The following is a 21,077-nucleotide window of genomic DNA, read 5'->3' on the forward strand; positions in this document are numbered from 1 at the left end:
TTTAGGATTCTTTTAAACATTATGAAAGCTGAGGACCCAGCCTTTCTCTTCCATGTTCGCAAATGCGCGAGATTGTTTTCTCATTTGTTTAAAATGGTCCATTCCCTTTAGATGTAGCTTTTGGAATTTTCTGATGAAGTGATAGTTTTGTCTGGCATTTTAAAAAAATAAATATTTTTCCTTATTGCTTGAACACCTTGAAATGTGTTTTCCTTTAAGGGTAAGCAACAAGGAAACATGTTATTTTAAATTACAGTTATGAAACACTGTGCTTTCTATAGGATATGACGGAGGTCGATCTGTTTAATGTGTAATACTGTTAAGCAAAGCAAAGTAAAATCAGAACAACAAAGTTGTCTTTGACATTGTTCCTCAAAAAATGTTTCCAATTCATAATTTTTTGATAATGATTTGCAAAATTGCTCTTCAGGTGAATACCTGGTGGCTTCCTAAAATTTGGAAACAGAATATTTATTGCTGTCTTCACTGTGCAGGTAAGATAATTTCCCCAAAGGTTTTTAGGGTTTGGAAGGGGGAGAACTATTAAAACAGGTTTTTCTGGTGTGCAGTGTTTATTCCTAGCTTTTCATAAGAGCAGACTTTCTACCTGCTTCTTTTTCTTCAAAATGCTTTGAGAAAGGTGCTATAGTTAAAAAGGTTTATTTTCTTTAAATAATGAAATATTAGTTACTCTTTTTTTTTTTCATAAATATTATAGTTCCTTTACTATAAGCCTTGCCTGTGCTGCAACAGGCATCCAACAGGCTGAAATAACACAGCTGCCTCTGTGTTTCCATGTTCTGTGGTTTTCATTCTTTGCCACAGTACAGCCATGGTCTTTATATGACTGAGCACATCTCTGTGGAGCTCCTAGGAATTAAACTTTCTTGCCACATAGGAGGGGACCAGCTTCACAGAGGGATTCCTCAGCTCTTGGATCCCAGATAGATTCCGGCCCCAATGGAGACTGAGAAGATGGAAAGGATGCTTTCATCCTTGTCTTTATTCTGAATATTTTTACTCTTGTAAATACTTCGGAGTTTTTTTTCAATCGTAGCGCAGTATTTATAGCAACAGTATATTGAGCTGTCCATTTTAGTTGATTCAATAATGTTATATTGTCTACCTAAAATTAATCAGAAATGATTATCCATTTACCTGATACCATATACTTAAAAGTTCGGTAAACAAATATCTGCCTTATAAAAATTAAATATTTTTTTTCCCTTTCAAGACCCAGAGGCCGCTTTGGGGCAATCTACCTATAGCATGAATGACACCAAGCACCAGCCTTTGTTCTTTGTCAGTCTGCCAGAGTTAGAAAAACTCTGTGCTGCTACAGTAACACTGAGTTCTCAGATACCAGAAAGTGAGACAAGGAGTACACAGATAAATATTTGCAGGTAAAAAATTTCAAGGGCTGTTATTTCAGAAGCTGGTGGTGATTATTAATCAAAGATTTTATTAGCAGTACTAAAATTAAGTGTAATAAAATCAGCAAAATTCTTAGCAGCAGCAAACAGTATAAAACTGTTCAGAATAGATTTTGGTTTTTGGGTTTATTTTTTGGTGGGGGACTCATGCTATTAAGGGAAAAAAAACATTGCTATTATATTTTAAATATCATCAGCTAAAACTAGCTAGGCCAAATTAAAAAATAATTGAAATTGACCTCTGTTCATTTGTAAAGCTAGAATGCTTTATGTAGGTGGAGACTAACTAAAAAGAATACTTGACAAGCATATGTACACTCCTTAATGTTCACCAATCATTATGTTATTACCTTTCATAGGAAAGGGGAGAAACAAGAAACGCTACCAAAAGGAACACTTTTGGAGAGTTCTGTTTATGTGCCAAAGACCTGTAGTCTTTGCCTTAGACCACCGTGGGTGGGTTAAGAACAAGTAACTTGGACTAGCCCAACGTCCTATACTGAGCCATTGAAAACCGGTTAAAAGGGGTATATATTATGTTTGGAGATGGTGAGGAAAATAAATTTAAGATGAGAAAATCAAGTATGGAAACAAAATTTTTTTTCCCTAACATTTTATTTATTTGTTTTAATAGGCAGTTATTATTCCTGCATCAAGACATCCTTTCTGCACCTCTTATTGGAACACTAAATCAAATTTCAGTCGTAATGGCGGTCAGTATCACTGTGTAAATGAGTATATGTAGTCACATACCTTAGCATATGAGTGGAATGCACCTCACTCAAAAGAGAGAATCTGGAAGATGTGTGTTTTATAGAGGTAAAATAATAATTTGACAGAGTTCAATAAGTTTGATGGAATTTAGCAAAGTTTTAGCAAGGTTCACCTTATTAATTACTGCATGGAAGAAACATAGAGAGGAAAACTGACTAAGAATGACTCATACAGAGGTTGGAGGCAGGAAGAGTAGAGGACCCTCCTGTTGAGTCATGAGGTTCAGAGTGTACCCTGTTGTTTTCTAAACTCATTTTGAAGCCTAGGTGTCCAGTCTTAGTTTCAGACTTGGTCAATGGTTCACATCTGATGGAATTATCTACACAATGCTTATAATATCTGAGTAGCTATATGGATTATTAATGCTTCATAGTATTAATTCTGCATGATATCACTAATTTAGCAAGGATCTGCCATAGGTAGGAGATCTTTCCACCTTGGCTAAGGAAGGATCTCTTAGTCTTAGCTAAGGTATCTCTAGCCTTTAGAAGGTCCCTGCTCAAGAGGAGAATCATCTGGCACACAGGTCAGCTGCTGTTCTGGAGCAGCCCAAGTCTGGCCTATCCTGATTTCAGTATTTATAGGGTGAAGTAGTTTGCTGCTAATCAGTGTATAGACAAGGCAGAGGTCTTCAGTTCAGCTCTGGTATCTTGTTCAGTACTTCGGTTATCTTGTACTTTTGGGTTTCAAAACCACCTTTCAAATATTTTTCAAGACACTTCACTCCCTCTTACATGAGCATGGGGCTTTCCAGCTCTCAGGTTTATCCTGAGGACTTGAGGCCTGTTGCTTCTTTGTCAGCCTGAACCAAAGTACAGCTAGGAGTCAAGTGTATCCATCACACATCCCTGCATGTTTCTCTAAGAAGTGTTTTGTTTGAGAATAAAGGATAAGTAAAATAAAGTCATTTAAAGCAAAATTTTATTTTTGTGGGTTAGTACTGTAGATGTCAGCTTATGACTTCTACTTTTCTGATGAAACGGCCTTTCCAGATGGTGAACCTCTTACAGAACAAAATGGACTCAGTTGGTAAGATGCCACCGAATTCACAGTGAGAGCATCAGGGGCAGAGCTCTGCATTTTTGTTTTGGATAGTCTTTTGCTTGCTACATAAGGTATCTTTAGCTGGTGAAGAGTTTACACTATGGCAAATGCCTGAACTCAGTTATTGTGCTCCTTTAATATACAGGATATGGCATTTGCTGTAACTATTTCTTAGCATGTTTTTCTTAGGCAAAGTCAGTGACGGACCATAATTTAATTTATGAATTGCTAAAATACCCCTTAATTTGCCTTATTTTTATAATTATTTTTAGATACCATTTTACAAATCAGGAATATGTCAGGCCTACATAGAGAAACAAGGAGCTACTGTAAGTGCCGAAACATGTCTCACTTCTTAAGACTGTTACACTTGTCTTCAATTGCTGTTTCCAGAGATGTGTATTTTTTGTAGGGCATGCAATTTGCACTACAGAAGCCAAGTTTCAGGGTAAAAAAAGTCTGCCAAACTCTCCTTTATGAATCTTGGTTTAATAAGTGTACTTTGTCAGTCAGAAGTTTTAAGAAGTTCCTGAGCAATTTCATTAGGTTGCTGCAGTTGGAAAACTGATCCTACTCAGAAGTGTTGAGGTTTGTCCTCAAGGCAATGACAGACCTGCCCCTTGGGCCAAAGACCTGCAGCTCTTCTGAGGGTGTCAGGTCCCTCTGTGTGTGCCCTGTAGGTTCCACATGTGCGGGTGTTCAGACAGCTGAACTGTCTCCCCATTCACGGTTTGGGTTTACACAGCTTGTGTAGGACAGTCTCAGAAAAACAAAACACAAACATAAAGAAGAAATGGAGCCCATGAGCTTAACATCTGATACGTTTTTAGACCATTATGCACATGATTTACTATCTTCTAGTATGTCATGTTTGTGGAGTTTATGAATGTATGGACACACTAAAGTTGCTGAGTCAAAAGACTGCTTGTAATCAAAGCCAGGAGCTCTCACGATTCATTTACAGTCAGTCAGGTGTATTTCTCTTTGTTCCAAGAAGTGTAAATGCATATCCAGAGGGACCTTGACATGCTTGTCAGGTGGGCTGCTGCCAACCTCATGAAGTTTAACTATGCCAAGTGCAAGGTCCTACACCTGGGTCAGAACAATCCCAGGCACAGCTACAGGTTGGGCAGAGAAGAGATTCAAAGCAGCCCTGTGGAGAAGGACCTGGGAGTGTTGGTCGATGAGAAAATGAACATGAGCCGGCAGTGTGCGCTTGCAGCCCAGAAAGCCAACTGTATCCTGGGCTGCATCAAAAGGAGTGTGACCAGCAGGTTGAAGGACGTGATCCTGCCCCTTTATTCTGCCCTCGTGAGACCTCACTTGGAGTATTGTGTGCAGTTCTGGTGTCCTCAACATAAAAAGGACATGGAACTGTTGGAACAAGTCCAGAGGAGGACCACGAGGATGAGCAGGGGACTGGAGCACCTCCCATATGAAGATAGGCTGAGAAAGTTGGGACTGTTCAGCCTGGAGATGAGAAGGCTGCGTGGAGACCTCATAGCAGTCTTCCAGTATCTGAAGGGGAGCTGTGAGGATGCTGGGGAGGGACTCTTCATTAGGGGCAGTAGTGATAGGACAAGGGGTAACGGGTTCAATCTGAAACAGGGGAATTTTAGACTGGATATAAGGAAGAAGTTTTTACTGTGAGGGTGGTGAGGCACTGGAGTGGGTTGCCCAGAGAGGTTGTGAATGCTCTATCCCTGGCGGTGTCCAAGGCCAGGTTGGACAGAGCCTTGGGTGACATGGTTTAGTGGGAGGTGTCCCTGACCAAGGCAACGGGGTTGGAACTAGATGATCGTAAGGTTCTTTCCTTACCCTAACTATTCTATGATTCTATATCTGGACTAGTAAGGCATACACTGCTCAAATATGCTTACCTTGCATAATTGCTTTATGTTGATCTGTGTAACTGAACTGTTATTGTTAGATTTTTTTCAAAACCATCAAATTAGTGGTACAAAATATAGTTAATAGCCATGAGCTGCAAGCAGATCCTTGCCAGATGTCATTAGAAACATCCTCCTGGAGGTCTATTAGTTGGCTTTTCATAACCCATTGTAATTAGTTTCTTTTTCTTGACTAATGCTAACTGCTCACAGGCAAGCAGTCTGGCAAGTAGTACTGCTGGGTGAATGAAGTTGCTATTTATTTATCTTTTATTTATTTAATTAATCTGTTTATCTATTGTTCTTGTAACTGCAAGAAATGTTTCTGGTCCTGAGTTTGACAGCAGGGTTAATATAAGTACATTTTGAATGTTGTGGCTATTGTCTGGAAAGAGGCATATCTAGTAAAGTACTCCATTTAGCTCAGTTAATCTTTTCCCCAGGTCTATTATCAGCCCTGTAAAAACATTAACTGTAGTGCACATTACTTTGATAACACATGAAAACCAAATGCCTACATTAAATACTGTGCTAACTTCCTCTTATAGCCAAGTAGGTGAAAAATAAAGATATGTAACATATACTAGGATTTGGCTCCAGGATGCAGTAGTAGTGTCTTTGATTAAATTATGACTGAAGCCTGTAAAAAAAGTGTTAAATTATTAATAATGTATTTTTCTTTGCTCACTGTCATTATTAGCTGCAAGCACCACAGACAGTTAGTCCAGCCATTCTGCAAGCTTGTCTCTCCTACACACTGACAGCCAGACTTGCACCCAGGTGGAACAAAGCTGGTCATTTCTTGGTGCAAGGTATTTGACTCCTCTGGGTGGGGAATTGACCATTAAGTTTTCAGTTCTTTATTGTTGCATTTGCTTTCCATAATTTAATTTCCATCATTATTTCATTCATTATATTATTTCATTCATTTATGTCCTATGACTTTTTCTTTGGTTGCATTTTTATTGTTCCTTTACCCAAGTTCAGTGATTCAAGTTAAGAATTCACTTTTTCATCTTCCTCCTCATCTTTGTAATAGATCAAATAATTTTTTCAACTGAATGCTATATACCAGATTAATAATTTCCAAACCAAATACTGTTGGATGCTTAAAGTGCTCTAAAAATCGGGCCTTTGGTTTGGATTCATGCTTTCATCACTGCCACTTCTGCATATGGTTTGCATGCTTTCCTAATACGGAAGTGGTTTTCCGTCAGAACATCTCCTTCTATCCTTCTATCTCACTTTATCTGTCTTTTTAGATGGTAGTTCCTTTGCCTGACATGTCTCTACTAGCTCCTGTGTAGGATAAATCTGAATTACCAAAGTATGGAAACCAGATGTGTTTCAGATCCTGTGGTGTGCTCTCTTTAAGTAGAGCAATTATATAGATATAACAAATACACATTGCAAAAAGTATGTAAGATATTGTCTTATTTCCAGACACAATATTAACAGTATCTTGTTTTCAATATCCTCAAAATATATAGTGCTCTGAATGAGATCATCTGATATGGGAATAGCAGGTAGAAGTAGAGGGCTAGATAGTAACTGATACAAATGAAAAACATTGACTAACAGCAATGTGATCCTGGTACTTGCAGCTTGTCTGATGATTTATGTTCCTAAAGCTGGGTGAAAATGATGATATATGGTAGAATATGTAGTAATACTATACTGATTTGCTTTTGAACCTGAGAAATTCATTAGCTGTTGGTTAGTTAAAGATAGTTCTATGTAAAATTTCCTTACTGGGTGAAAAAAATGATGTATAAGTTGCTGCCCACTGCTATACTTTCATGTATCTTTTTTGATATGTTAATGAATCAGTGAAAAGTTAATTGACAGAGATCATTCTCTTTCATCATTCATGACGCACACAAACAAAACTCTGTGATTTCTCCTGTTTTGCATAAACACATTAGACATGTGGTTTAGAAAATAACATCTGTTTTATTTATTAAGGAAAAGATTTTTTGTCTCATTCAGGAAGGCAAAATGCTGTTGGTAAGTACAATATTCTGTTGATAGTATTACCAACACAGCATCTTTCTGATTTTCATTCTAAAATATCCTGTCAAAATACACTGTTAAAAAAGGTAATTTTTCTACTATTAATCTATAGCCAAGATTAAAATTTATCATTTACAAGTTATGATTATTACAATGAAATTTACTTCCATCAAATGAGTCTTGCAAGTGTTGTGAAAGTTCCATAATAAGAGATAGGAGAATAGGCTAATGTGACTGTCCTGTGTTGTACTACATCTGCTGTTCACAAAAGTTAAATTAGCTAATACTGCTAATTTAACATACTGCTTAGCTATTGCAAAAATTGCAAAGTCGTATTTTAATTCCAGTATAAAAGTTAAAGATGACATCTAGGGATATTGGTGCCTAAATTTGTAACAGGGACATACGTTGAGGAGTGTGATACATTCAGTCTGTGTGCTACAGTTTGTTGAGAGTTGAGTGAATGTTCTAGAGATGTGTCAGTGAATGCTTGCATTGCTCATGCATTCTTACCTATTGACTACTTCAGGATGTGTAACACTGGGCTAGATGACTCAGTACAGCCAGTGGTTATAAGAACTACATTTGCTTTGAAAATAGGTGCTTATATATCAAGGGTGTGAGTATCAAGCACCCAGATGCAGGGACAGCCATGAGTTCCCAGAGAGGTGTGGTCTATAGATGGTTATTCATAATTATTTTAATTTTTCACAGTAAAAATGCACTTTATTTTAATTTCCATGGTAAGGAAGTTTAGCCTTCTGATTTTCAAATGCAGTATTTTCATTAGCAATTACTTTAAATAAATATTTTGTTTAGCTTTCTGCCTAACAGATGCATTATGGTTCAAAACTAGGCTTTGTGCTTTGGTTTTATCTTAGTCATAGACCTCAATGTATCAGAGAGACAGCTTTGCATCAGTGTGGAGGCTTGCTCGGTTCGGTTGCCACCCCCTGAGGTATAATACAGTTATATTTTCTGTAATTGACTTACTAATTTTTATCTTCTTTTCTGTTATGTGACTTGCAGTTAGCGTGATGGGGATAGAAGTGCTTACTTCTGATTTCATTAAGATCGTAATCATATTCACTGACTATCTGCAGCTGTTATAAACGCACAACATCCATATTATACCAAAATTGACACCCATATTATATCTATTACTAATGCATTCTAGCAAACATTGTAAAACTGAGATTTTTGACTACTTAACAGGCCTGTCAAAAAAATGCTAACAGAATATAGTAAAGTGCCTTTACGATTCTAGATTTCATTCTAGCAGTGTTTTTTAGAAGGCATTCACTGTCTCACTGTAATACATAGTTTTGAGTAACATCTTAAAAGTGAAGCTACAGATAAGTTGTTAGCACTGTATTTCAAGTCTCTGCATGTAATTATTCCGGAAACTGCTTGATTTTCTATGCAGCTGCCAAAATACTGGAGCAGCCTGGACTATGCTGCTTGTAACCATAATTAATAAACTGTTTAGGAAATCATGGATTAGGTTGAAAAAATACCATCTTTGTGACAGCTGTGTCACCTTTGTTGGATATGTCCATACATACAAGTGCGCATTTGTCAGGCTTGCTGATTTTTTCCAAAACAAGTATTTCTGATCCAAACACTTGCTTAGGGTAGAATAACGGGATTTGTTGTGTGACCTATTCGGACAGCATAAACATTAAAGCTATCTATAGGAATCCAGTTCCAAAATGACACAAAGCAATGATGAAAGTGATCATGATGTGGCTTCACTGTCAGTTGGATCATTTTAATGCTTTTTAAAAATAGAAATGGCAAAATTTTCTTGCCAGTGAATAAGTGCAAACCATAGTAGGACACAAAGAGAGAAGATGTTTCTCAAATATCAGTGTTTGATTGTCCCCTGCAGTCAAATATTTCTGCATTGTGAAAATGTGGTGGGTTTTGACTTCTCACAGGGTGAAGCTGTATATCCCATTAATTCTGGTGCTTGAATCTTTGCACTTGATTGAGCAAGCTGGCATACACAGTTCCTAAACTGTCCACATGGGTTTCTGATTTGAACTTCAAAAATGTGCATGGAAGTGAGAGAGTTCTTAGGATGAGAAATTCCTTCTATGCTCTTACTTATTAAAACACTTCAACCCTTCCCATGGCAGAGGGATTGGAACTAGGTGATCTTTAAGATCCTTTCCAACTCAAACCATTCTGTGGTTCTGCAAAAGTTTAAATCTTACTGATTTAAATAACCTTTAAACCTTGTACTTGCATAACATTTGGAAGTATAGGCTCTAACATAAGACACTGTGCAATTTGATGATCTTCTGTAATAATTAGTTTGTGAGAGCTGATAATAATGTACAAGCTTCAATATATTGTGATGCACACTTTGAAAATTTTAATTGTGTACTGCTGTAGAAATATTTGCAAATAACTTTTTTTTTTTTTCATTTTAAGCTGTCAGATTTTGATATTTCAGCAAACATCTTAAAGCTGTTTGATACCAATGAAAATACAGTTATTCAGCAACATTACATATTAAGTAACTGGTGCTATGTTTTGCCAAGGTAGGAGTCTGTTCATGTTTCATCAGAAACAAACATTTCCTGGAATTGTTGCCCTACAAATTGTGCATATGATACTAGTGATAAGAACACCTCTGTTTTACAGTCTGTTTTACATTCAGGAATCTTTCTTTTTTATTTTAATAGCCTCAGTGTTACAGAAAATGAGAAAAATAAATCAGTGAATCATAAATTACACATTTAAATTTTACTTCAAGTTTACTAATCTCTCTCCTACTTCTGTGGTATGCAAGAGTATTAATTCTTGTCAAATATAATTTTAGCCAAAAGTGTCAATTTAAAAAAAAAAATATTTCCACCTTCACCACAAGCTGTCCCTACTTTCATCATAAAGATAAGAGAAGTAATGATACATTTGCTTTTGTTCTACATTCACTGGTAGTGTGTATTGCAGACTAGAAATTAGACTTGTAAGTGCCAAATTCTTTTCCATACATCAGGAAATATTGTTATTTTTCTGTCGTAAACTTAAAAGTTAATGGTATTAGTCCTCAAAATATAAAAATAATCCATTAGTACTTTCAGTGCAAAAAAAAAAGATTTACTTTTTTCCCCTTAAAGTTCAGTATATTTTCAGCTGAGTTTTATGACACCCTTTCTAAGCAATCCCCCTTACCTATCACAGCATGAAAATGGGTCAGATTATAAACATCAGCCACATAATTCCACCAGAATCTCCTTTCCATTCATATAAAGAACTTCAGATGCACTGGAAGAATCTGGTAAGAGACAATATATACTGATTTTGTTTTTCCTTCCCTTTTTTGTACCTATTGAGTTTGTATTTGTAATGCATGTTTGTATATTGTTTTTTCTTTTTCAAGTATGGATATATTCTTCCAGAGGATCTTAAAGAGAAAAAAATATACTTAAGCGTTTACTTCAAACCAATAGGAGAAAGGTTCTTTACGTATCCTTTCAGAATATTTTTGTTACATTTCCTCTGCTTTTAGCAAAGATCTAAATTTTCATCTTTGAATGTGCCATGTTTTCTTCTTCCATAATTTCATAGAAGTCGGTGAAGAATTGTTTCACTAGACAAATCCGAACAATATATTTAGTGAAGTCTCTTTGTCTCATATATTGTATATATATGTTGAATAACAGCAAGTCAAATAGAACACTTTGCTTCACAGATTCCATAAACATGATAAATGCCATTCTAAATGGTGATGTATAAAGATGAGTTATATTCCCGTAAAAAAAATGTCCAACAATGGTTTGTTTTAAAGAGAATTTTCCTGCTGTGGGAAGCTAGACTAAGGCTTACTTATATTGAGTAATCTTTACTATGCTAGGTTAGTATGGTATAATCATGGTGAAGTCCTGTAACTTAACTTCAGTCCCTTAAGAAAGTATGTGCTTCTGTTCACCTCTTTGAAAAAGCTTTAGCTATGTTCATGATTTCTTCTCAACAATTATGATTCATAACTCTAGAAATGGAAAGAAACTTGTTACATATCCCTGAGCACTTATCCAGGTACCCCTTAAGTTGCATTCGAAGTCAGCCAGTGCAGTATTTCTCCAGAACAAATTCGGAAAGCGTGTTGAACTCATTTCTTTCTGATCTTAAACATAATCTTTCACATCTATGTGGATTTCCAGTGAGAATGACAAGTAAAGCACTTTACGCTACACAGGAACTCTCCAGGGCTCCGGTACGTATAAGATTTTTTTATAAACATATTAAGGGCATGTACTTTCTTCAAGGTATGGAGTGATCTTTATCATATTCAGAACACAGTAAGAGCATAAAACTGCTTTTCACAACAAAGAACTATCAATCACATAGCTTTTAATTGTATGTAATTAAATATTATGCTATTTGCCATTTTTAGGTTGTTGTTCACATCACAAATACATTTGAAAACTAGACTTAGTGTTAAATAGTTGCTAGCAATATTTGCAGTTCTGTAGACCTTGTTTTAAAGTTGGATATCCAAAACTTCCTCACCCCTCTTTCATGAGAATAATAATAGTATCAACAACAATAAAAACAAGATATTGTTATTGTTGCTATTGTTATTATATTATTACAGATTATTATTACAATTTATTGAAGCTGAAACATGCAAAAAAACAACCCAAGAGCAATATAAAGTTCTGTGAACCTAAGCATTTAAAAACCCTGAATCTGTAAGGTTTACTCCGTTGTTGGTGATGGAAAGGAGGCAAGCAATCAAAACTCATTTAATTTGAGGTTGTGGCAAATGCTGAGACTCAAATTTCTGTGGTAGCAGTGTGTGAAAGAAGAAATGAAGTAATTAATTCTGAACAAAGAGCAGTGACAGAACTTGCACAGATTCTAAAATACTATAATCCTCTTTCAGAAAGCAGTTGCTGTTTATGTCTCCTCAGTGATCAAAGCTAGAATGGCTCCTTTCTGTCATCTGCAGTTTTTACAGACATCCAAACTGTCTTTGAGTCAGAATATAGGTGCCCTTAGAAGTTTTAAGAGATGAGGAGCCCTGCCAGTCAAACTCTTTGCAGATCACTTCAAAAGGGGTAGGCATTACCTAGCTGGAAAGCACTAAACCTAGATAATGGCTGCAATTTAAGTCTTTCCTTCTGAGAAATAAGATATTCCACCATAGTTTAGAAATAAAGAACAGGGGGAGGGGAAAACAAATTTTCATTTATAGTGACAACAACATATTTATTGAAAATATAGTTCATTCTAATTCAAAAAAGGAAAATGTGTAGTTATATATTGTGGTATTAGGTTGATAATGTATAGTGATGCTTTATGTTACACTATCAGATTTTTAAATCCTGTTCGTTCTATTTATTAACTCTTGTTGTATTGCAGGAAATAAAATCTAAGCATATGAACTTGGCTGGTGAGATGGTTTGTGTAGTATCTCTAACACAGGCTCCTTCAAGGAAACAGACTTTGCCTGGAATTTCTTCACCATGCAGTATGGAAAACAGCCACTGGATGGAGCATTTGATCAAAGAGCCAGAAACAAACGGTTTTTCGAGTAGCAGTAAGAATATAGGAAAGGTTACCATTGAAGCAACAGCGATATCAATGAATAACAGGCAAATACCAGAAGTACCAGAGTTAACAGTTGCGAAATCACTAGGAATGCCTGTAAATTCAGCCTTTGAGCTCCCATCGCAGAAAGTCAGCAAAATTATACCAATTTTCAAGGGAAAGTTGTTGCAAATGAATGGAAGGACCACATATCATATGGATGGGAAGAAAAGAGAAAGTGCTGAAAGACATTCACCAATGAAAATTATGGGGGTTTCATCTTCTATGCTGACTGGGTACAAGCCCAGCATGACTCAGGTTTACAAACCTGTTCAAAATATGTCAGTTAAAAATCCTGCTCATAGCAGCATACTTCAGGTAACAAACACGAAAACATATGTAAAACGTGGTGCACCTGTATTTCAATGGAAAACGGAGTCTTCTGGACAAATGACTAGTTCTGATTTGTCTGATAACGCAGCTTCAGGTGGGAATTCGAGTGAAGCCAATCACAGAATGGCAAATTTTCCTTCCTTTCTTAAGAATGTTGGGTCAGTGCTTCAGAAATCAAACATCAGTTTAAGTCTGAATGCATATGAATCTCCTGTGTCCAGTGCAAGAAGGGGAAAAAAGGTTGCAAGTCAAAATACCATGCAAGTTCTTCAGAAACAAAACCAGTCAAAGAAAGTAGATTTGCAGATTCGTAAATTAGTCAATGAAATGACAAATTCCAGTTTATCACAGCAACAAAGAAAGAGATCAAATGAAAGCGCAGGGTTAAATATTAATGAATCTATCTTAAAAGGTACAGCGTGCATCACCAAAAATGAAGAAAATAAAGCAGCATGCCACTATATGGACTGTATTGCTGAGACAATCAGCCATCTTTCCAAATCTAACTTTGAACAGGTATGGTAAATAACAGCCTCATTCTCACTGGTTCTTGCAAATTCAGTATATTCTAAAACAATGTTAAGCAATAAAGAGCATGAGTTTCACCATGTTCTACCATCATTCTCAACATAGTTTTCTAAAATTTGTATCATGCAAGTTAATGTTTTCAGCCACTGGTGTTGTGGGGTTTTTTTTCTGAAAGGGAAAATGTCTTGCTGTGTTGTCTGAGATAGACATTTCTTTTTTCTGCTTGAGACTTTTAAGATGGGATAATTAGTTTTCCTTTCTTTAAGACAGTTGATTAGGGAATCAAGATTTATGGGAGTTTATCTGCTAGGGGTACTTCACAACCTAATTTTTTTATGATGCTGTCTGCTTTTTAGTAAAATAAATAGCTGAGTTTATTTCAGCACAATTTTTATGAGGATGATAATCCCACAGATTGGGCACATGGGTGAAGTGTGTTCTGCTTCTAACTGTTTTCACCTATAAAATATAATTTGGTAGGTTATTTAATATTTGTGTTATGAGGGCATCTTTTGAAAAAATAGGCCATTTTAACAGCTAGAAAAATACTGGGTTGTTGGTTTCTTTCTAATAAAGGTATAAATTTCTATACTTTAAGGTGATTACAGGGAACAAGTATCTGACATATGAAACACTGACCTCAAAACTGACTTCCTCAGTCAAGGAGAGCGATGTGGAAGAATTTGTAAAGAAAAGTTGTGCCAGAAGAAGACAGGTAAACCCCACACACACATAACACCCCCTAGTCCTGCAGACAAGGGCCTGAATTAAGAGAGAAAAAGGAAAGTTTTTTGTGGGTTGGTTGTTTTGTTTTTTTTTTTTCATTTTAGCATGTTTCAGTTAAAATAGGGAAGCCCTGTCTGGATAAATTTAACCTTAACCAGGATAAAATAAACCTTAACCATTAGTTATGTTACTGGTCCTTCAAACATGATCTGGTTTTAATTATTTACCCACTATACCTACAAACATATTTGTCATGGAAATTATATTTCCATTGGAAAATAACTTTTATTAATTGCTTGTCCTATCATTCAACTAAGGATTTCACTCAGAAACAGCTTTTTAGTTGAGCTATTAGCTTAGTTCTACTGCTTTATTTGCTTTACTGTTTTTTTGCCTTTTGTTTGTTTTTTGGGTTGTTTGGGGTTTTTTTGTTAACAGAAAGAAGAAGGTTCAATGTTAAAGAAAGCCAAGAGAAGTAAGCCTTCTATTTAGGATGTTCTGGAGTACTGGAAGAAAACCCTGGGTATGCTCATTACAAATCTTAAATATTGTTCTTTATTAAAATAGTATCATGTCTTTAATAGTTCCTCCTCTTTTGGATCATAATAATGATATCAGCAGTCTCCAAAGGAATTACTTGACTGAACAAATGCTTTCCAGAATCTAAGATTTGTTGTTTATTGGATACTAGTAAATAAAGCTTTTCATTTTTCTTTTTCTTTTCTTTTTTTTTTTTTTTTAAGTCATTGAATACAACGGCATCTTGTACTTAGTAGAACTTAGAATTTGGCTTAAATTTGTATTTTGATTGGCTTATTTTCTTTCATACTAAAATAATCATAGGTTTTGTGCTGCTGACTTTCATTTGAATCTGAGCTGAAAACTATACATCATTAAAGTGAAGCTATGTATATTATTTAGTATCATTACATGAAATGGGGCAAGGACAAAATGGCCTGTAATATGAAATGAATAAATTTTTTATACTTTTATATAAACTACATAATTTTTATACAAACTATATAACTTTATATAACTATATAAACTTTTATAACCATATATTTCAACCCACATCATGGGTTGTTGTTGACAATAGTCCTGCAGGATAGAACTAGCTTTTCCTTTGAATTTTTTTTTTAATATTAAGCATACATCCAGAATATGAAACCCACCAGTCTTATTGACCTAATGCTTATCTGAAGTCAGCAGTAGTAAAACATGCAGGAAAGAGTAGCCTATACAGTGAACTGTTTCAGATAAAAATAAAGTATATTTATTACAAAGAAAATATTGATGTAAACAAGATGATCACACAGACACAACAGCACAAAAATGTATATTATACAAAACCAATAGAAAAAAATAGCAATAAAGAAGCAAAATATGAGCTATCCATCTTCTAATCTGGCTTTTGGCTTCAATATAACTGATAACAAGTAGCCAAATGTGCATTTTGTCTCAGAGATGCACTTTATGATCTTCCTTTCTTCATGTGGATAAATTTCTTCCAGTAAACAAGAGATCAGTTGTTTGCTTTCCCTAAAGAAAGTCTGTTGTATGGATGGAAGCTTTCCTTATAAGGCCTTCATACTTCATTGTTCAGCCTATCTTGTTCCTGGGTCTGGCATTTCATCTTTCCTGCTTCAAGCTAGGCAGTTCAGGTATGGTGCTTCTTCGGATATGATCTGGTTTAGCAGTTCAGCATAGATAGGTCCAAAGTCTCTGACTTTCACTGAGGATTGATAAACAGAAATGGTGTCTCTGAGAGTGGTCAGAACTTTACTTTTTTACTCAAATAAAATCTTTTATTATTATTATTTATTACTTAAATGCCACAGGATCAAGTTGATTGTGGTAGGTGATGCTTAAACCCTTGGGAAGAAACAGCATCTTCCATAAAGTGTATAAAATATGGGTTCTTCATTGGTGTTAATGACTTAAAAAGAAGACTGGAGCTAAAATAACTTCTGCTATTGGATAGGTGCCTACAGTTCTGATTCTGAACAGCTTTGCTCTGAATTTCTTTATTATGTATTACTACACATGCATTCAGAGTGCATGTTTTCCTTTGAACACATGAGAATTAGTTATAAGTTTTCAAATGGACGAGAAGGTCTCACAATGTAATTCAATGACATAGTCAACCGTAAGGACTTGGATCTATAATTCATGATGATAAAAACATTTTTTTACAATTATCTTGCAAAAAGGGTCAGTTTTTATGACTAAAGTGCCACGCTGCACTGCCTCTTAACTTGTCCAGGAAATCACAGCATAATTCTGATTTATTTTTTTCTTTTGCTGATGAAATAGTTGGTATGTCAATAAAGCAATGTGAGAGAAGTATTTAACATTTTAAGAAATTGAAAATTTGATTCTAGCACTAAGTCATTCTCATTCATTCTGATTTTAATCATATGCAGACAATCCCCCATTCTCTGAGGAAGGATTTTGGCTTTTCTTTGGCATAAAAAGAGTAGCTAGATATTAAGCATGAATTTGAGACACTCCCCTCCTGCCCCCGTATTTAGTGGTCTAGACTACACTGGGTACATTGCTCTTTTTCAAGGCTGTGCTGGTTGGGCCAGGGGAAACTACAAGGCTGCTGAGGCGCTCAACCCATGAAGTGGGGGCAGGATACCTGCTATAATGAGCTCTGTAGAGTCTGTTGGGTATGTCTACTAAATTTCCATGGAATTTCATAGTTCTGACATCTAAAACAGATGTAGACAGCTAAATGTAGGTGGTCTAAATCTGGAGCTCAAAACCATTGCAAGAGTCAGACTTGAACAGTTATTCGGTTTAATAAAGATCTGCATCATTAAAAAGTTTTCAGAAGCAGTTTATAGATCCTTTTTAAGCTATTTTATATTTACTATCAAATGGGAAATAAAAAGTCTCCATGTTTGGTCCTTCATTAACAGAAGTCATCTTGCCATTTTCAAGGTCAAAAGGAAAGTTTGGGTTCTAAAACCAATCAGAAGAGCAGAGCTTCCAAGGAAGAGTGTATACTAGTACTGAATGACAAAAGAAGGATTTTCAGCATTTCAAACATTCGTGCTAGAACAGACATGTTAAAAATAGCAGCACTGAAGTTACCAAGCCTTTTCCACTGATTTGTAAAACTCTTCCTGTTACTCTGCTCCTGTGTTGTCATATGATACCAATCTTTTGGTTTAGACACCAATTTCATTTAGCAAATGAAAATCTACAAATTCATTACATAAAGTAATAATAGTATTATTTTACATGAAAGTAATTGCTGCCATTACTGTAAGGATATTGTATGAACACAAGATAGAGACAATGGATCCACACAACTGGAATTTAGTAAAAATTTTTAGCAGTTTTGTATAAAGGGCTAGAGGTCTATTGGACTATTTCTTCTAAAAAGTGTATGGTCCCAAGCCAACATTTAGGAATTTCTCTTCTAATTAGAAGGCTATGATACAGAGATTTCCACAAAGCCGTCTTTCAAATGCTTTCTGGAAATATGAGGCTAAAATAATACCTTTTAAGATATATAAATATAATAGCTTGAACTGCTTTCTGAGGAAACAGTTTTGACTTACATTTGAAAATATTTGCATGGAAATTATATGTAGTGAAAATATTTGGGATTTCATAAAAAAAAGATTATGAAAATATTAAGTCTTTCAATGAAAAAGCAGTTTCTTTTATGATCGGGGCAAATTCATTTCCTAATAGAATCTAGTGGCAGAAATAACTTTTGCTCTGTGTACATTAGTAGATTATTGGTACTTAAATACATGAGACATACTCCAAAAAATAGATGCTGTCATAACTTTATTGCTATTATCCTATCCATTTTTAATTGCTGCAGGATTGTTTCAGGTTAGGGACAATCTAATTTACTGCATGGCTGACCACTTAAAAATGCTAAAAAATACTTCCTCACGATTCTGTTTCTTATGTTCTTATAGAGTTAAGAATGTGATTTGGCTACCTGATCTCAGCTGGTTCAGGAGTCGTGAATAGACTTCTGCAGTCAAAGTTGCTTCTTCCAGCACCACAGCTAACTGTAATATTTTGAGGCCTTTAAATTTAAAATCCCCAGACCTAAGAGGAAGGACAAATCTGTGCATAGTACCATAGTGAGAGGATTCTTTCTTGGTCTGTATAAAAATACAAACATTTAACTTGAATGTGCTAAATCCAAACTTTGTAAACTTTGCGTATTAACCCTACTGAACTGCCTTTTGGTTTCATGATCTAAACTTTCTCTTTGTTTTCCACCATTCAGGTTCCCAAGAGGGCATTAACATACTTGAGGATCTCTGAGCTTTGTGAACTGCTGTTTATTTCACATCTTTTATACCTGTTTCTGAGTGAAAAACTGAGTGTTAAGTACATGCAGTCAAGTGAAACCATGTATCTAGAATTTTTCAAGTTCAGGTTAATAAGCAAGTGTCTCTAAAGAATTTGAAAATGTAGCTAATTGCTTAGGTTTTGAATCACATTATATCTGTTCTAGTACTTGCACTTAATCATTCTTCCAAGTTAGTTTTAAGTTTCAAGTCCGTCTTTTTATGATATAGTTATATTTCATTCCTTGCTGCAATGTCTAGGCCTCTGTTTCATCAGTAAAACATTCCTAAGTAACTTTTCCTTGTCAAGTCCAATGGTTAGAAACCAATTGGTCCATTTTTTCTTAGGGGAATAAGCCGGAGGATGGATTTGACTCAAGCTTCTTTAATTCTTATTATATATTCTAATGAATTAAAAAATGAGCAGAATTTTGCCTTATTACAGTGACAGCTTTTGTTTTGTTTTGCTGTTTCTCAGATGGTGACTGTTAACATAACCGATTTAATGGTGCCAGTGTTTAAAAGGGATTGGGCACTTCAACAACATGTATTTTTCTCATACTTAACACAAAGAATACAAAACCACACAAATATTACAAAAATTAGAGCAATATACGGAGTGAGGAATCAATATTTACATTTTGTCCGGAAGTTGGTATACAAAAGTGCCTTTCAAATGCTGTGGATTCTTTCATAATTTGCCTATATGTAATTGATCTTTTTCTTGTCTTACAGTATGAAAAAGCCTGTAGAGCAGTTCCATTTCTGCTGTGCTAGATAAATTAATGCTTCATCTGATCTGTTTCCTATTGTTGCCTTTTAAATGTTGCTGGTTGACAATATTTGCCTTGTATTATAATTGAATTAATTTTGCATTATTCTTGCATTTTCAAATATTAACCTAATTTTGTGTTACGTATTATAATACTTAAAATATAGAAAATTAAATTATTGCAGGTCCATTTTCTTACATTTAAAATAAACTACTGAATTATTTATTTTTGCCAAATTGCTAAATGCTTCCTAGTCTGTGCTGTAGGGAAAGACCCTGCTATTCTACCCACTACACACGCTCCTTGTAAATGTAAAGTAAGGTGTTGATAGTGAGTGGAAACATGCTGGGTGTAGGAGCGGTGATGGAAATGCCACTGATGGGAAAGAAGGACTGGTGCTGTGGCTGCCTTTGGAGGAGCTGGCAATGCTGAAAGGACCTTTGCTGCTGCCTACCCTTCACTGTTTATTTAGAGAGGTTGCAAGAGCCCATCCCAGTTTCTCCTGGGCAGAATACCCAGGCTTCTGGCACAGGAGCCCTCAACATCTAGGATCACCTGGGGCCTCCACATGTGATGCCTGCAGTCCTGATTTCTTAGGATTAAAGGAACAGACCCTTCAACCTGCCCCAAAATATATAAATGTACATCCAGAACAAGTGGAAATGTCAAAGGTAAAAAAAATCACCAGGTGTGATAAACTGGTAAGAGGTCAAGTGGCAGAAGATATCACCTGCCCTTTGATGCCTGCAGGTCTTACAGTGTTTTAGATTACAGTGTTTAGCTTTTTCATCAGTTTTCAAATAATCTGATTCTGTGTCAAAGTCGAATCAAGTTCACATTTGTGAAAATGTACATAGCTGTTTTATTGAGCCCCTGTATTAGGTTCAGAAAGTATTTGTTGAGTTGAAGTACTCATAGTGAATTCACATTATTTAGTAAATACGCACTTTCAGAGAGTGATCCTTTCTCACGTATTTTCATAAGTTGACAGTGTTATTTTCCTCCCCCATCTTCACAGATGTAAGCCGGTGGGACTTTCTACATAGTTTAAATTGGCACATGCTCAAGAGCTCTGTCAAATCTGAATTTAGAAGTTTACAAATTATTCTGTAGGTGCTTATAACTTCAGGGAAGCTTGCTGTTTAGTTTCTTTGGTGCTGGTTTTATACCAGCTTATGGTTAATAGTTGGTTTAAAAATAGTAAAATTAAGATCTCTGAAAGTACTATGTCACTGTATCACAAAGTAATTTAGTAAATATAGCAATATAAAGGACTTTGGGCTGGATGTTTATTCTCTTCAACATGCTCATCTCCTAGCTTCCCAGAGAACCACGAGTTGAACAACTGTGGTATTTCTTTCATAGTTCAGGAAGAGGATTTGTCCCAAACCTGGAAACCATACATAGTTCTGTCTCCTTGCAAAACTGTAGTTTCGCTGGCCCATGGACAGCACAGAGCAGCGGCGCAACCTCTCACCTAAAAACTTGCAGCCAGGATGAGCATCTACATTTTCCCTGGGATCTATGCAAAATTCGAACAACCTCTAAACAGCTTAAACCCCCTAGGGCAGCATTAGAATCCAGGACAAAGCAAGCTAACTTTGTTGGAAAATATGTGAAAATTGTTCCCAA

At 35.7% G+C, this 21,077-nt stretch overlaps 2 protein-coding genes across 5 annotated transcripts in view; one reads left to right on the forward strand and one right to left on the reverse strand.

The window, feature by feature from the left end:
- Window positions 1–21,077, reverse strand: part of LOC133218326 (cytochrome b5) — a 52,041-nt gene that overhangs the window by 14,828 nt on the left and 16,136 nt on the right. The window lies entirely within an intron of this gene.
- Window positions 1,248–19,689, forward strand: CUNH18orf63 (chromosome unknown C18orf63 homolog). 4 transcript variants are annotated; one of them, XM_061364671.1, is made up of 14 exons: window positions 1,248–1,403; window positions 2,068–2,146; window positions 3,524–3,580; window positions 5,841–5,952; window positions 7,106–7,147; window positions 8,035–8,111; window positions 9,593–9,702; window positions 10,346–10,442; window positions 10,545–10,630; window positions 11,201–11,378; window positions 12,530–13,606; window positions 14,217–14,333; window positions 14,783–14,867; window positions 18,609–18,751. In XM_061364671.1, the coding sequence occupies exons 1-13, from the start codon at window positions 1,270–1,272 to the stop codon at window positions 14,834–14,836; spliced, it is 2,220 nt and encodes a 739-aa protein (XP_061220655.1). In that variant the 5' UTR covers window positions 1,248–1,269; the 3' UTR covers window positions 14,837–14,867; window positions 18,609–18,751. The 4 variants fall into 4 exon arrangements, with proteins under 4 accessions (XP_061220655.1, XP_061220654.1, XP_061220656.1 ...); XM_061364670.1 differs by lacking the exon at window positions 14,783–14,867 and having other exon boundaries at window positions 18,609–19,689; XM_061364672.1 differs by lacking the exons at window positions 10,545–10,630; window positions 11,201–11,378; window positions 14,783–14,867 and having other exon boundaries at window positions 18,609–19,689.

This window comes from Neopsephotus bourkii, unplaced genomic scaffold, assembly GCF_033783945.1.
Source record: "Neopsephotus bourkii isolate Nb327-2 ecotype Australia unplaced genomic scaffold, CSIRO-AGI_Nbou_v1 NB_1248, whole genome shotgun sequence".
Taxonomy (NCBI): Eukaryota; Metazoa; Chordata; class Aves; order Psittaciformes; family Psittacidae; genus Neopsephotus; species Neopsephotus bourkii.

Coding starts and splice junctions, on each gene's coding strand:
- CUNH18orf63 (XM_061364670.1), top strand. CDS start 1,270: ATGAATGACACCAAGCACCAGCCTTTGTTCTTTGTCAGTCTGCCAGAG. Junction 5,953..7,105: donor TGGTCATTTCTTGGTGCAAG/GTATTTGACTCC, acceptor TTATTTATTAAG/GAAAAGATTTTTTGTCTCAT. Junction 7,148..8,034: donor AGGAAGGCAAAATGCTGTTG/GTAAGTACAATA, acceptor GTTTTATCTTAG/TCATAGACCTCAATGTATCA.